The sequence below is a fragment of the Nycticebus coucang genome, chromosome 1 (assembly GCF_027406575.1).
Source record: "Nycticebus coucang isolate mNycCou1 chromosome 1, mNycCou1.pri, whole genome shotgun sequence".
Taxonomy (NCBI): Eukaryota; Metazoa; Chordata; class Mammalia; order Primates; family Lorisidae; genus Nycticebus; species Nycticebus coucang.
In genome coordinates, this window is record NC_069780.1 from 65,060,960 (window position 1) to 65,077,855 (window position 16,896).

The 16,896-nt window shown below is 40.6% G+C and overlaps 1 protein-coding gene across 10 annotated transcripts in view; it reads right to left on the reverse strand.

The window, feature by feature from the left end:
• ELF2 (E74 like ETS transcription factor 2) overlaps positions 1–16,896 on the reverse strand; it is a 143,615-nt gene that overhangs the window by 29,988 nt on the left and 96,731 nt on the right. For 2 of the 10 annotated variants that reach the window (XM_053581664.1, XM_053581629.1), the window contains exon 1: positions 25–703. The exons of 7 other annotated variants lie outside the window; for them this stretch is intronic. In XM_053581664.1, coding sequence (XP_053437639.1) covers positions 25–82 — 58 coding nt within the window. In that variant the 5' untranslated portion in view covers positions 83–703. Of the gene's footprint in view, positions 1–24; positions 704–16,896 lie in introns of those variants that run through there. One more of the 10 variants, XM_053581638.1, reaches the window with a different exon arrangement.

Here is a 16,896-nt window from a genome sequence, read left to right on the forward strand (position 1 = left end):
GGAGAAAAGTTCCCCTGTCCTTACCGGCCCGGATGAGCAGATCCAGCTGGTTCGTGGGTCCCTCATGCAGAGACGTCGCCATGTTTATCCCGGGGCTGGAGCTGCTGCTTCACATTGACTTACACCGTGAGCAGCGGCGGCAGGGGAGGAGGCGGAACCCGCGGCCGGAGACACACGCCGTGCGACCCACACACACTCACGCACTCGCACTCGCACACACTCCGACGCCCGGATCCTTGCGCGTCCTCGGACAGGAAGCTGAGGCCGGCCCGCCTCCCGCCGCCGGGCTGAGAAACCCCACCACCTAACGGCAGGGGCAGGGGCGGCGGCGACGGCGGCGGCCCCAGCTGGCAACGCGATCCTTCCGCCCCGCGCCCAGACAGGAAGTCCCGGACGCCCGCTCCGGGGAGCGCCGCTACCCGCGGCCAGGAAGACACCTGAGGCTGGGAAGCCGCTCCGGGGGCCGCGGTGAGCACACAGCCGCTCGGCGGGAAGAGGCACATTTCACACTCTGCTTAAGAAAAGTCTGCAATTGTCCCCCCTCTGGAAAAGAGCCATTAATCATATTTTCTTCCTGGAAGCAATCTGATACCTAGTCCCGCAGCTGTAAATAAAGGTGGCTATTTAACTTGTTTTGGCTTTTTCAAAGCTTATGCAACATGTAACCAGTTCACCTCAAAGATGTGCACTTAAAACAGGAACACCAACAAAAAAGTCATACCTAGAAAATATTCTAAAGCATTACTTGAAAAGTAAGGAGCTGCTTCCAACTACTTTTCTGAGACCGACTTCGTCCTTTTCTCTTTACAGAAGTGCCAGAACACACTAAACAAGTATTTAGTAAACAACACAAACATGCCAGTCTGAGAAATTAGACTCCTCCAATTTGCTCATAATTAAATTCATGTATGTACCCTTTCATTTGGTTCATGTGAAAACAAATGAATGTATTCACTTACACTGTCATCTACTTAAAAAAAATCTTTTATTCTAAAAACTAACGTTTACAAATAGTAAATATTAAAATGCAATGAAAAGGAAAACAATTGCTAATTTTTTAAAAAACACAAGAAATCAAACCCATATTATGAAGAATGAGACTTCATCAATCCCCTGGTTTTAGAATTTTTCAATATAAAAACTGAAGCAAAATGTTACCCTAAAGTTGTCTGCACACAAAACTTAACATAAAACAGTGCTTCCTACAGAGTAAGTGTTCAGTTAAGTATCTGCTGAATAAACACACTGAGACCTGACAATTACAAATTTTAAATAAAAAGATAACAATTTTTCTGATCTGAATTAACTGAGTTGTGAAGGTAATACGGAGAAAAAAACTTTTCAGGGGTAATATTAATGCAGTATCATTTTACAAAAGTGTACCCAATGTTGGTGCAGCATGAGAATGGATTTACAGAACCCATGACTACTTTTTCTCATTTCTCCTGATATTCTTCTCTTGGTCCTTTCCTCTAAACCTACCACAATGATCACTACCCTCCCCAAAAAACCTATTCCATTTCCAAAGTACAATTCCCCTTAAACCAAATAAGGATCTCTTTTTGAATTAGGTAAACCTTCCATGTATGGGACAAAATGAACTAGATGGTAGCTTTTTTATTGCTAATCAGTTTAAAAGGAGGATCATCCATTGATGGGCAGCACCTTAAAACAGTAGTTTCCATGTGGCAGAAGATAAGGAAGACTAAGATACATAACTGCTGAATCACTATATTGACACGAAATCTGAATTTCCACTATTACCAATCAATAGTTTTTCATGTGCTGTTTAGAATAGGAATAGAAAAGAGTAATGTAAGCCAAAGTTTTATTTTTGTGCAGCTGACAGGTAAACAAGGCTCAATCAGTCTGAAGCCTGAGATATATAACATTTCCCTTCCTATTTGCTTTTGAAATACAGCTTAAGAAGTCAATAGTTTATATATGTGTGTATGTGTGTACATATTACCCACTGTAATCCTATGTGTCCATGATAGCCTTATATTTTAAGTTCCAAGAAAACAGCTCAATCTATTCCTCCAGAATATTCAAGTTGTTTTATATATACCTACACACACACACAAATTAATGCAGAAAGACTGGAAAATGTTCCCACATTGTGTATGTAAAGCTCTTATAAAAACACAATTCCTGGCTGGACGCCTGTGGCTCAAGCAGGCTTAAAGCGCCAGTTTTTGGCCGGGGCTGGGTTTGAACCCACCACCTCTGGCATATGGGACTGGTGCCCTACTCCTTTGAGCCACAGGTGCCACCCTATAGGCAGTCTATTCTTTTTTTTTTGGCCGGGGCTGGGTTTGAACCTGCCACCTCTGGCATATGGCACCGGCGCCCTACCCCTTGAGCCACAGGCACCGCCCAGGCAGTCTATTCTTACTCAGTAGAATAAATAGATACTTTAAATTAAATTCATATTCTACTTTACAAAAAGACATATACCCCATATCAAAGTTATTTCTGTATCCTAAGAGAGGAAAAAAAGGGGAAATAATAGCTAACACTGAATGCTTATGAAATAAAAATGACTATACTAAATGCTTTACCTTCATTTATTCAACTTTACACTGATTTCCTATGAAATCAGTATTATAATTCTCACTTTATACATAAGGACCGTAAGGTTCCTGACTCCAAGTCAAGAGTTAATGAAGGGCAAGACCAGGATTTGAACCTAAGTACTCTGACACCAGAGCCCTTACTCTCAAACACTTCCCAAAACCAAAGTAACAATGCTTGTTTATCTTTTTTACAATGCATTTTGTACCCAGGGATTTTCTTGTCCACAAATTGTTTCATATTCCTCCTTTCAAGAGGTGAAGCCTAGCTCCTCTCTGAAGGTTGGCTAGACTTAATTACTCATTTCAAACAAACGAGTAAAGCTGAAGTGAATGGGTCAGTAGCTCTTGGAGAAAGCCAACTGCCATATCTTCAGTGTACTGTGGAACTACAACAATAAGACTAGGGACAATGGCATCCTACCAACAGCCATGTGACTATCTAGTTAAGTGCTCAGACAACAGTGGCCTCATCAAAGATCCTGAGCCAGATCCATGCAGCTGACCACTCCCCAATCCTTAACCTCAAAAACTGCACAAGGTAGTATTTGTTGTTTTAAGCTGCTAAAGTTGGAGTAATTTGTTAGAGACTTTTTTTCTTTTTAGAGACAGTCTCACTTTATTGCCCTTGTTAGGGTGCTGTGGCGTCACAGCTCACAGCAACCTCCAACTCCTAGGCTTAGGCGATTCTCTTACCTCAGCCTCCCGAGTAGCTGGGACTATAGGCGCCCACCAGAACTCCCAGCTAGTTAATTAAAGATAATTTATCAATTAAAGATAATTAATACAGAAGAAAAGGGCAGTTTAAAAACCTGAGTTGTCACATTTCAAAGCTTAGATAGAGAAAGAAAAGGGGAAGTTTTAAATGACTTCCAGCTTTCAACTTTAGAATCCTGCCACAACGCCCGGCTATTTTTTTGTTGCAGCTATCGTTTAGCTGGCCCAGGCCGGGTTGAAACCCACCAGCATCGGTGAACACTGTAACCACCGTGCTACGAGCGCCAAACCTACTGATTTCTTTTAATAATCAGGTTTTATAAAATATTATTAAAATGAAGATGTTTGAACCTATTGTAACAAATTCATCCATTTATTCAACAGATAATTATCCAGCACTCATTTTGAGCAAGTTTCTGCAGTAGTTGTCTATTACTGGTAGCACTAAATTAAGAAACAAACAAACAAAAAAAAAACCTTCTCAATTTACACAGAACTTCCCACCAAAGTGAAAATCTTAGAGGTAAAACTCTTTATACATGACATTAAATAATAAGGGATATATGCTACATTTTAGACTACTATCCATAAAGTTAAATGACTGATATTCACAAAAGCCATCATAAGCCATAATTTTTTTTAAGAGAATGGTACCACTCTGTTACCTAGGCTTCAGTGCAGTGGTACCATCAATCATTGCTCACTTCAGCCTCAAACTTCCAGGCTCAAGTAATCCTCCCACCACCTCAGACTTCTGAGCACCTGAGACCATAGATATGTGTTACCACACCCAGCTTATTCTTTTCTTTTCTTTTTTTTAAAACACAGGTCTTATTCTGTTGCCCAGGCTGGTCTCAAACTCCTGGGCTTAAGAAATCCTCCCATCTGGCGGCGCCTGTGGCTCAGGCAGTAAGGCACCGATCCCATATACCAAGGGTAGCGGGTTCAAACCCAGCTCCAGCCATATAGCGAGGGTGGCGGGTTCAAACCCAGCCCCGGCTGAACTGCAACCAAAAAATAGCCGGGCGTTGTGGCTGGCGCCTGTAGTCCCAGCTGCTCGGGAGGCTGAGGCAGGAGAATCGCGGAAGCCCAAGAGCCAGAGGTTGCTGTGAGTCCTGTGACATCATGGCACTCTACCAAAGGCGGTAAAGTGAGACCCTGTCTCTACAGAAATAAATTAATTAATTAATTTAAAAAAAAATAGCCAGGCATGTGGTGGGCGCCTGTAGTCTCAGCTATTCGGGAGGCTGAGGCGAGAGAATCGCGTAAGCCCAGGAGTTGGAGGTTGCTGTAAGCTGTGTAACACCACGGCACTCTACCAAGGGCAATAAAGTGAGACTCTCTCTCTAAAAAAAAAATAAGAAAGAAAGAAATCCTCCCTCCCAAGCTGGTTGGTTATAGGTGCATGCCACTAAACCCAGCTACAGCATGCATTTGAGAACTGCTGAATTAGCAGTTGGTAGCTAACTGGTTATAGGTGCATGCCACTTAACCCATGCACTCCAAAAGTGCTCCAGCATGCACTTTTTTTTTTTTTTTGAGACAGAGTCTCAAGCTGTCACCCTGGGTAGAGTGCTGTAGTGTCACAGCTCACAGCAACCTCAAACTCTTGAGCTTAAGCAATTCTCTTGCCTCAGCCTCCCAAGTAGCTGGGACTACAGGCACCGGCCATAACACCAGGATATTTTTTGGTTATAGTTGTCATTGTTGTTTGGTAGGCCCAGGCTGGATTGGAACCCACCAGCTCCGGTGTATGTGGCTGGCACCCTAGCCATTAAGCTACAGGCACTGAGTTAGGTATGTGAATTTTTTTTTTTTTTTTTTTTTTTGTGTTTTTTGGCTGGGCCTGGGTTTGAACCTGTCACCTCCATCATATGGAACCAGCGCCCTACTCCTTGAGCGACAGGTGCCGCCCCAGGTATGTGAATTTTTAATAGAGGTCCACAAAGGCAAAATTGTGTTAGTGAAATGTGCATTTTACTAAGGAGAAGGCCATGGCTATTTTTGAATTCTGAAAGAGGTCCATGATTCCTCAAAGTTATTTTATCTTCTCCTATTAAATGGCTAACTAATAGGAGTTATAATAATAATGATGATGATGATGATGGGTGCTAATAATAGCACTCATTTTAGGGCATAGACCATGAAAATCCTATGATGAGTAAGTGCCTAGTAAGTACTACTTTTTTATACATACTTAGCTTAGCTTAGGTATGATTTGACTGAGGTTCATATTTTTGCATTTTACTTAAGTTTTCCCTGGGCAAGACTCCTGATTCTTCGCTTTGTGACTTATAATAGACAAGCCACTCCTTCCAATTCTTAGAAACCACTCTTGGAAGACTGTCAATTAATTATTGCAGCTACTTTTTCCTAATGGATGTTAGATAACTGTTTTAAACAGTATTTATTAAGCACCCACATGTGCATGACTCTCTGCAAAGTGAGTTAATGATCTCTATATTTCAAGTAACATCTATGACAACTGATTTCAAGAGTCTGTGTTCTTTTATTATCATTAGAGAATGTGTAATATCGTAAATACACTAGAAAGTGTTTTTGCAATTCTGGAAAAACTTTAAAAAGGTTAATACCTGATTCTTGCTTAGCATGTTTATGAAACATTTACAATGGAATTTTTAACTAAAATATATTAGACATGTTACTTACTTCCAAAAGAACTAGTTAGACTAACTAATTTCTTCCGAACAACATCTTCTGCACCCTATCCACTGAAAATGTCTTCGGAGATCAACATTGAGCTTTTAATTTGCCAAATCCAGTGACTTCTTGGTCTTTTTTTTTTTTTCTGGAGATAGAGTCTCACTTTGTCGCCCCCAGTGGAGTGCTCTTACATCATAGCTCACAGCAACCTCAAACTCTTGGGCTCAAGTGATTCTCTTGCCTCAGCCTCCCACTTAAATAGCTGGGACTATAGGTGCCTGCCACAATGCTTGGCTATTTTTAGAGATGGGGTCTCGCTCTGGCTCAGGCTGGTCTCAAACCCATTAGCCTTGGACTCCAAGAATGCTAGGATTACAGGCGTGAGCCACCACAGTCTTCATCTGACTCTGCTTTTCCAAACAAATGACACTGTTGACTAATCCCTTACTAAAATCCTTCCCCTCATTTGATTTTCATAATGGTAAACCTTTCAATGACTACTCACCCAAAGTGTAGTCCTCAGCCACCTTCTCTTCATTCTCAACTCTCACCAGAATGGTACTATCTACCCTCACCTAGGATAGTATTTCCATACTGATTTGAAAACCAGCATATCCAATTTTGATTTTTTTTTTTTAAACAAGCTATAGGTCTAGCAATAACATCACCATGTTCCCAGGGTAGAAATCCAAGTCATCTATGTTCCTAGTTTAGGACTTCATCTCTTAATACAATTTGGGGGGGAATTTAAAACACAGTAAATTACTAAAGATAATGAAACAGAAAGCCACATTCCTTCCAACCCACAACCTACAACTTTTAACATTTTCTCATTTATACTGTAAGGCAGCTTATTCCCCTATGAAATAACACATAACAAATGAAGGTAATGTCTTTGAGTATTACCCCCAAGTCCCCATTCACCATTCCATCTCTCCAGAGAAATCACTATCATGAGTTTAGTGTGTGATTCTTCCAATCCGTTTTTTACACTTTTACTTCTGTGCATATTTACCTATGTGTTCATATCCCCGAGTGATACACATTACACTTTAAAGACCATTCTAAAATGTACTTTTCTCATTCTAGATTTATATTCTATCCATTTTGGTATAAGTAAATACTGCTGTTTTTTAATGCTACAAAGTATTCCAGTGCATGCATTTACCCTGTTTTATTCATCAGATTATCTACTGGTATGCAGAGTTGTTTCTATTTCTCACTGTTACAAGATGAGGCTGCAAAAAAAATATTATCTGTGTGCTTTCTTTAACAAGTATGCTAGAGTATATAATTTCTAGGTCATAGAATAAGTACATGGCTGTGGAAGTACAGTGGTATATTAGAGTTCCCATTTTCCCCACACACTTGTCAATACAAGCTATAATCAGACTTAAAATTTGTGAGATCCAGCCCGGGGCCTGCCAAACAACAATTGACGGCTGCAACCAAAAAATAGCCGGGTGTTGTAGTGGGCGCCTGTAGTCCCAGCTACTTGGGAGGCTGAGGCAGGAGACTCGCTTGAGCCCAGGAGTTGGAGGATGCTGTGAGCTGTGATGCCACAGCATTCTACCCGGGGCGACAGCTTGAGGCTCCGTCTCAAAAAAAAAAAGAGGATCACTTTAACCCAAGAGTTGGAGGTTGTTGTGAGCCATGATGACGCCACAGCACTGTAGCCAGGGCAACAGACTCTTGTCTCAAAAAATAAAAATAAAAAAACAAAAAATACCCACAGTCTAAGAATTCAGTTCCTGATGATGGACAAAACAACAGAGCAAATCCAAAGAAATAAGAAGGAAATAATTTAGTAAGCAGGAAAACTTAAATAGGGAACAATTTTTTTTTTTTTTTTTTTGAGAGAGAGACTTTGTCGCCCTCAGTAGAGTACCATGGCATCACAGCTCATAGCAACCTCCAGGTTGCTGGAGTAACCTCTTGGGCTAGGGCGATTCTCTTGCCTCCGCCTCCTGATTGCCTGGGACTACAGGCGCCCGCCACAACACCCGGCTATTTTTGTTGCAGTTGCCACTGCTGTTTTAGCTGGCGGGGGACAGTTTCGAACCTGTCACCCTTGGTATATGGGGCTGGCGCCCTAGCCACTGAGCCACAGGTACCGCCCGGGAACAATAATTTTTTTAAATAGAGAACATTCACAATAGATAGACTCAAAAAAATAAATTAACATTATGAAAAATTGTCTGCTAATAAAGTTGACATCTGGGCTCAGCGCCTGTAGTTAGGGCACTGGCCACATACACTGGGACTGGTGGGTTCGAACCCAGCCCAGGCCAGCTAAACAACAATGACAATTGCAACAACATCCATAACAACAAAAATAGCCGGGCATTGCCGGGCATTGTGGCGGGCGCCTATAGTCCTAGCTACTTGGGAGGCTAAGGCAAGAGAATCGCTTAAGCCCAAGGGTTTGAGGTTGCTGTGAGCTGTGACGCCATAGCGCTCTACTGAGGGTGACATAATAAAACACTGTCTCAAAAAATAAAAAAAGGAAAAAAATAAATAAAACCAACAACAAAAATTGAAATTGTGGATATACACCCTTTAAGATGAGGAGCAAAACGTGGAAGCCTGATAATATTACTACTCTTTAAGATAATACTGGTGTTCTTGACTAACACCATAAGAAATAGAAAAGAAATAAGATGACTGGAAAGAAGACAGGAGAGATTAAGTTGTCCCAGCTGAGGCCCTCCTAAACCAATTAGTTCCTGGCTGATTAAAGATGACCATATATATAGGAATAAAACTCAGTCATCTCAACTGAACCACTTAACTAGCCCACAAATCTGGGAGAAACAATAACTGGTTCTTCTTTCAAGTCAATAAATTTTAGAGTGCTTTGTTAGGCAGTATTAGCTGATACAAGTAGGGAGTGATGGGTATCTATTACTGAAAAAAGTAGAAGGGAAAATGTAGTAAATGTTTCACCTGGATAAAAAAAACTAGAAAAGTAGAAAACAAAGCAACATACAAAATTCCACTTATATGGGTGATGCCTGTGGCTCAATGAGTAGGATACTGGCCCCATATACTGATGGTGACAGGTTCGAACCTGGCCCCAGCCAAACTGCAACAAAAAACAACTGGGAATTCTCTGGCGGATGCCTGTAGTCCCAGATACTCAGCCTCCCAAGAGCTGGAGGTTGCTGTAAGCTGTGACAGCACAGCACTCTACTGAGAGCGACAAAGAGATTCTGTCTCAAAAAAAAAACAAAAAAAACCCCACTTATATAAATTTTAAATATAGTAGAACCACCCAAGGGACTGTAACATACTGGTTAACATACAAAGGGGGTCAACCTAAGGAACTAGGCTTACGGTACTGACAGGTACACATGGTATGAAAATCAGATTATGAAAATCCAGTCTATGGTTGTTTTAGGAAGGGAGGAGAAGCAGTTGGGAGCCGTTCCTGAACGTACCTCCAGGCTGTGGGGGTCTTGCTACCTCATAATCTGCACTCCACAATTATTATCTATATTAACCATAACAAAATAGTTTTATAACAGCAATGGCAGTTTTCTTTAAAAAGATCACTTTAATCTGCTGTGCTTTCTATGGCCTCCTCACTTTGCCTGTTGTATGTGGCCTTTTCAGATCTTGGCTCCATGATAGGGATTTGCATGTTTAAACTTGGTGACTGGTGAAGAAAAAGTCGTAGGAAGTCAGGCGGTACCTGTAGCTCAGTCAGCAGGATCCCAGGCACATGCCCCCAGGGTGGGGGGTTCAAAGCCAGCCTGGACAAGCTAAAACAACAGTGACAAGTGCAACAAAAAAAGTCGGACGTTGTGGTGAGTGCCTGTAGTCCCAGCTACTTGGGAGGCTGAGGCAGGAGAATCACTTCAGTCCAAGAGTTTGAAGTTGCTGTGAGCTGTGATGCCACAGTACTCTATCCAGGGTGACAGCTTGAGACTGTCTCAAAAAAAAAAAAAGTCATAGAAGTCAAAGGTATGAATAGCATTTCAGTATATGTGGTAGAATTAAAGAGTACTTACAGAGACCAGAGTCACCTTCATTTCTCATGTTCATCAATGAATGTAACTGGAAGTGTATTGGTTGAATGTTAGAGCTGGAGTGGAACTTAGACATTATTTTACATAACCCTTTTGTAGATGGGGAAACTGATTACATGGCTGCTTACAGGGAGTGGCAGGTCTAGGATACAGGTCTCTAACCATGTGCTTCTCAAATTGCCTCCCTGTCTGAGGTACAGAGAGCTCCAGATTGGGCCACTGCACTCCAGCCTGGGCAGCGGAGTGAGCCTCTGCCTTAATAGAAAAAACAAATAAATAGGGCGGCGCCTGTGGCTCGGTTGGTAGGGCGCCCCATATACCGAGGGTGGTGGGTTCAAGCCCGGCCCCGGCCAAACTGCAACCAAAAAATAGCTGGGCGTTGTGGCGGGCGCCTGTAGTCCCAGCTACTCAGGAGGCTGAGGCAAGAGAATCACTTAAGCCCAGGAGTTGGAGGTTGCTGTGAGCCGTGTGAGGCCACGGCACTCTACCGAGGGCCATAAAGTGAGACTCTATCTCTACAAAAAAAAAAAAAAAAAAAAGAAAAAACAAATAAATAAATTAAATAGTCTGCTTTAGAAAATATTGAGTTGTTTTATTTATAGGTTAAAAAATTTTAATGCCTCAAGCCCAGCCCTGGCCAAAAACCACAAAAAAAAAAAAAAAAAAAATTTTAATGCCAAAACTAAAAACAAAATCTGGCACATTTATTCATTTATAGCTCAGTAAATTATGATTTGCCCATGAAGTTTCTCTAAATTGATTTTAGATACCTAGAAGGAACTTCTTTTTGTCATTGGTCATATGTAAACAGCAAAGAGAAATGTACTGCAGTACTGGAATTATTTGTCTTTTCTTAGAAAGTAGAATTGCCTGTATTGATGGGTGGGTTTTGTTAGAGATCTCTAGTGTCTTTGACTTAATACAAGTACTCACATATTTAATTATGTTCATAAGGATACTTGTCATGCTATAAATTAGGTGACCTGTGACTCAAGGTGAAAACATGAATTGGAAAATAATTTTTATTTAAATTATCTGATAGGTTAAACCTTCTCTCGATGAAGCTTTTGTCATCCAAGAACAGAATGTTGCGCTAAATTTCATTGGTTCAAGAGGGGCAAAGCCTGGTGTTACTAAAGAGAAAAGAATTAAATATGCAAAAGAAGTCTTGCAGAAGGAAATGCTCCCTCATGTAGGTGTCAGTGATTTTTGTGAGACCAAAAAAGCCTATTTCTTGGGGTATGTTAAATTTCATTGTTTTAACTTCTTTCCTAAGATAGAACTGAGATAAAGTTTTTTTCTTAAAGCTAAAAATGTCAAAAATGATGTGTTTAATATATAAATAAAAAGTAGCCAAAAAAAAAAAAAGAAAATCCAGTCTATGAAAATCAGATTAACTTAAGTAGGTGGTCAATGTAGGGAGATGGTCAACTATATTGTACTGTATATATGAAAGGATACACAGCTTTAACACACTAAAAAAACATGTTAATCAAATTAATTGCTGGGTACTGTGGCTCCTGCCTACAACCCCAAGCACTATGGGAGGATAAAACATGAGGATATATTGATGCTAGGAGTTCATACCCAGCCTGAGCAAAACAGTAAGAGCTCATCTCTACAAAAATTTTTAAAATGGGGCGGCGCCTGTGGCTCAACAGAGTAGGGTGCTGGCCCCATATGATGTAGGTGGCATGTTCAAACCCAGCCCCACCAAAAACTGGAAAAAAAAATTTTTTTTTTTAAAATGAGCCGGGCTCGGGGGCTCATGCTTGTAATCCTATAACTCTGGGAGGCCAAGGCAGGTGGACTGCCTGAGAGACCAGCTTGAGCCAGAGTGAGACCCCATCTCTAAAAACAGCCAGGCATTGTGGCGGGTACCTGTAGTCCCAACTACTTGGGAGGCTGAGGCAAGAGAATCACTTGAGCCCAAGAGTTGGAGGTTGTGAGCTATGATGCCACAGCACTCTACCAAGGGTATTGGCACTCTACCATATTTTTTATGACAAAGTGAGACTCTGTCTCAAAAAAAAAGCTTTTTTTTTCTTAAATGAGCAAGGTTTGGGCGGCACCTGGGTGCCGCCAGGTTTGGGTGGCTCAAGGAGTAGGGCACTGCCCCATATACCAGGGGTGGCGGGTTCAAACTCGGCCCTGGCCAAAACTGCAAAAATAAATAAATAAATAAAACAAAATAAAAAATAAAAATAGGGCAGCGCCGGTGGCTCAAAGGAATAGGGCACCGGCTCCATATACGGGAGGTAGTGGGTTCAAACCCGGCCCCGGCCAAAAACCGCAAAATAATAATAATAATAAAATATTTAACAAATACAAATAAAAAAATAAAAGTGAACAAGGTGTGGTAGTGCACATCTACAGTTCTAACTATGCAAATGGCTAAGGCAAGAGGATCTCTTGAGTCCAGAAGCTGGAGACTGTAGCGGGCTTCATCGTATCACTGCACTCCAGCCTACGTGAAAGAACAAGGACCCTGTCTCTTAAGAACAAAAAATCAATTAAATCTGATGCTATGTGAGAGAAAAGGAGATGGGCTTATTGTATGAAAAAGATAAAAAATAGTGAGTCAACTGAGAAAACCAATAAAACAGGAATGTATGAAATAGGGGTCTAATTTTATTTTATTTTTTTTAAAGAGATAGGGTGCCCATGCTAGTCTCAAACTCATGGTCTCAAGAGATCCTCTCACCTCAGCCTCCCAAAGTGCTGGGATTACAGCTGTACACCACAAAACCTGGCCTAATTTTACATTTTTTAATATATCCTAATATATATGATTTACTGAGTATATAATTTAATAGTACATCCTCCCCCTGATTTATAAATCCATGTCCATTGTATGCTAGAGATTATTCTGTTCCTGGGCTCTCTATCCTGTCCTACTAAACCATGGGCTAATAAAACATTTTAAAATTTTGTGTGCACGGTGGCTCACACCTGTAATCTTAGCACTCTGGGAGGCCAAGGCGTGTAAATTGCTTCAGCTCATGAGTTCGAGATCAGCCTGAGCAAGAGCGAGACCCAGTTTCTACTAAAAACAGAGAAAGCGAGGCAAATGGATAGCTTGAGCCCAAGAGTTGGAGGTTGCTGTGAGCTGTGATGCCAAGTAACCCAGAGTGACAGCTTGAGACTCTTGTCTCAAAAAATAAATAAAATAAAATTTTGTGTAGCGTTAGAATCATTCTTTATGAACACTAAGGCAAGCCCAACATATTTTATGCTTTTACAGAATTATCTAGACTATTTTTGGATCTTTAGCCAAGAAAGTTTATCAAACTCTACCAAAAACAAGTCTTCTTAGGATTTTGATTGGAAGTATACTGAATTTATAGATTAGTAAGAGGAAAATGAACAGCTTTACCACATTCAGTTTTCTGTGTGTGTTTGTGGAGTAAAATTAAAGGAATCAATGATTTTGGTCTACTTGAGTTTTCTATTTCTTCTTGAGTAAGTTGCATTATCACTTCATTTATTTTCCTAAATAAAATAATTATTTTCATAAAGGTATTGTGTGTTATTGTTAGACATTACTAGCTTCCTAATGAAAATCATCTTTTTTTTTACTAATATAAATGGAAACTTACTTCATTTTCTTTTCTTTTCTTTTTTTCAATTTTTGGCCAGGTTTGGGTTTGAACCTGCCACCTTTGGCATATGGGGCCGGCGCCCTACTCCGTTGAGCCAAAGGTGCTGCCCTCATTTTCTTCTTAATTATTGCTCTTGTATACAACAAATCTGATGAGCCCCCAGCAATTTTATCTGTAGTGTTTCTTAGATTTTATGTGTTAATTAAACCAAGAAATAACAAATTTTTATTTCTCTTATGATTTTTATGGCTTTTTTCCCTCATCTTGTTGCGTTGGGTAGGACCTCCAGTGATACCAGTGCTAGTCAGTGAATAATGCTAGTCAGTGAAGTTGATAGCTGGTATCCAATTTCTCCAAGTATGATATTTACAATAGCTTTTTTTTGCAGTTTTTGGCCAGGCCAGGTTTGAACCCACCCCCTCCGGCATATGGGACTGGCACCCTACTCCTTTGACACCACAGGCACTGCCCACAATAGATTTTTAATATATATCCCTTATCAAGTTCTAATCAGATTAAGAGTCTTTTATTCTCAGTAGAGGTTGCATTTTAACAAATGTGGTTTAGATCTACTGAGACTGATTACACCTATTACATTTAAACTATTCATTTGTGATATTACATCAACAGATTTTCTAATATGTAGCCATCTTTGCCTTCCTAAGTATACATTTAATCATTATGTATTTTTAAATCAATGCCGGATTTCATTTGCTATTCTTTTTTTTTTTTTTTTTTTTTTGAGACAGAGTCTCACCTTGTCGCCCCTATAGAGTACCATGGCGTCACACTTCACAGCAACCTGACTCCTGGGCTAAAGCGATTCTCTTGCCTCAGCCTCCCAAGTACCTGGGATTACAGGTGCCAGCCACAACACCCGGCTATTTTTTGGTTGTAGTTATCATTGTTGTTTGGCAGGTCGAGGCCAGGCTGGAACGCACCAGCCTGGGTGTATGTGGCCGGTGCCCTACTCACTGAGCTATGGGCACTGAGCCAAGAAATTTTCTACTTTTATATTGGATTAGTTTTAAAGGTCAACGTTATACTAGTTTCATAAAATGAGTTCAAAATCTTTCCTTCTTTTACTATTTTTCTATGGAGTTTGTATATGACAAAGGTCATGTATCTCTTGAAATTTTTGTAAGACATCTGACTCTTTTGAACTTTATTTAAATGTATGAAAGAGATGAGGGCAGCACCTGTGGCTCAGTGAGTAGGGCACCGGCCCCATATACCAAGCGTGGCAGGTTCAAACCTGGCCCCAGCCAAACTGCAACAAAAAAATAGCCTGGCATTGTGGCAGGCACCTATAATCCCAGCTACTCTGGAGGCTGAAGCTAGAGAATCACCTAAGCCCAAGAGCTGGAAGTTGCTGTGAGCTCTACCAAGACACCACAGCACTCTACCAAGGGCAACAAAATAAGACTCTGTCTCTAAAACAAAACAAAAAACAAACAAACAAAAAAAGAGATGCATATATAAGATTAAAGACGTTGAACAATTATTAACTTTCTTAGGCTTTCTATTTCTTCCTGAGTCAGCTATAATCTACAAAATTATCCATCTCACAGGTTTTCAAATTCCTTGACTATAGTTTGGTCATAGTATTTTTTTATGGTTTTTAAACTCTATTGGTCATATTTTGGTTATTCATACTGTTCCTTTTTCTTTAATCTGTCTTTGTAACAGTTCATCCATTTTATTAATTTTCCAGTTGTATTAATTTATTGTTTTATTTCCTATTTCATTAATATTGACTTTTACTTTTATCTTTTTGGGGGGTGGAAGGACTGGGTCTTGCTCTGTCACCCAGGCTGGAGTATAATGTTCTCATCTTAGCTCACTGCTCAAACTCCTAGGCTCAAGTGATCCTCCTGCCTAAGTCTCTCAACAGTTGAGAGTATAAGAACACACCACCAACTTGAGCTAACATTCCTCTCTTTGTAGAGACAGGTCTCATTCTTGCTCAGGCTGGTCTTAAATTCCCAGCCTCAAGTGATCCTCCTGCCTCAGCTTCACAAAGTACGAGCAACCTGTGTCTGGCCTTGACTTTTATCTTTACTTTTTATCTTTCATCTACTTTATTTGGATTTATTTTATTGGTCTATTTTTAACATCTAGATTTGAAAATATGCTAATTATATCAATATTTCTTATTTTCCAGTTATACATTTGGAACTATTTTATTTCGCAGTGAGTTCTGCTTAAGCCATATCCCAAGTTTTAATATGCAATGCCTCCATTGTTATTTAGCTATAAATATTTTATAATTTTCATTTCTTCTTTGATCTACTAATTAAAATTTTAGCTTCTGGGCAGCGCCTGTGGCTCAATGGGTAGGGTGCCGGCCCCATATACCAAGGGTGGCGGGTTCAAACCCGGCCCCGGCCAAACTGCAACCAAAAAATAGCCGGGCGTTGTGGTGGGCGCCTGTAGTCCCAGCTACTCGGGAGGCTGAGGCAAGAGAATCGCTTAAGCCCAGGAGTTGGGAGGTTGCTGTGAGCTGTGTGATGCCACGGCACTCTACCGGGGGCCATAAAGTGAGACTCTGTCTCTACAAAAAAAAAAAAAAATTTTAGCTTCTAATATTATGAAGTATTTTGATTGTCTTTTCATTGTTTTCTAATTTTATTGCATCATAGTGAAATAATGTATTTTGTATGATATTGATTTTCTGGACATTATTTAGATTCACCTAGAGTGGGAACCTGCAGTCTTAGATCCACATCCTTCTGGATCCCTGAGTGAGGCCTTTTGACTGAATCCACATTTTTTTTTTTTAGAGAGAGTGTCACTTTCTCACCCTTGGTAGAATGCCGTGGCATCACACAGTTCACAGCAACCTCCAACTCCTGGGCTTAGGCAGCTCTCTTGTCTCAGCCTCCGGAGTAGCTGGGACTACAGGTGCCCACCAGAACGCCCGGCTATTTTTTTGTTGCAGTTTGGCCAGGGCCCGTTTGAACTCGCCACTCTTGGTATATGGGGCCGGCTCCCTACACATTGAGCGGCAGGCGCCGCCCTGAATCCAAATTTTAGAGAACAAATCTGTTTATTAAAAAGATTTATTCAAAAAAATAAATAAAAAAGATTTATTCTGTGAAGTGTGGATTCGATCAAGGAGCCACACTTGGGGATCTGGAGAGCCACATATGGCCTTGAGGCCACAGGTTCTTGCCCCTGGCCATATAGTACATAATTAAAATTGACCTATATATAACTGGAAAAAAAAAGTATTAGATTCTATTTTATTCAGTTAGGTGTAGATTTCTAGTATCTCTAGTTCATAAAGTTTGTCAATCCTGTGGTTCA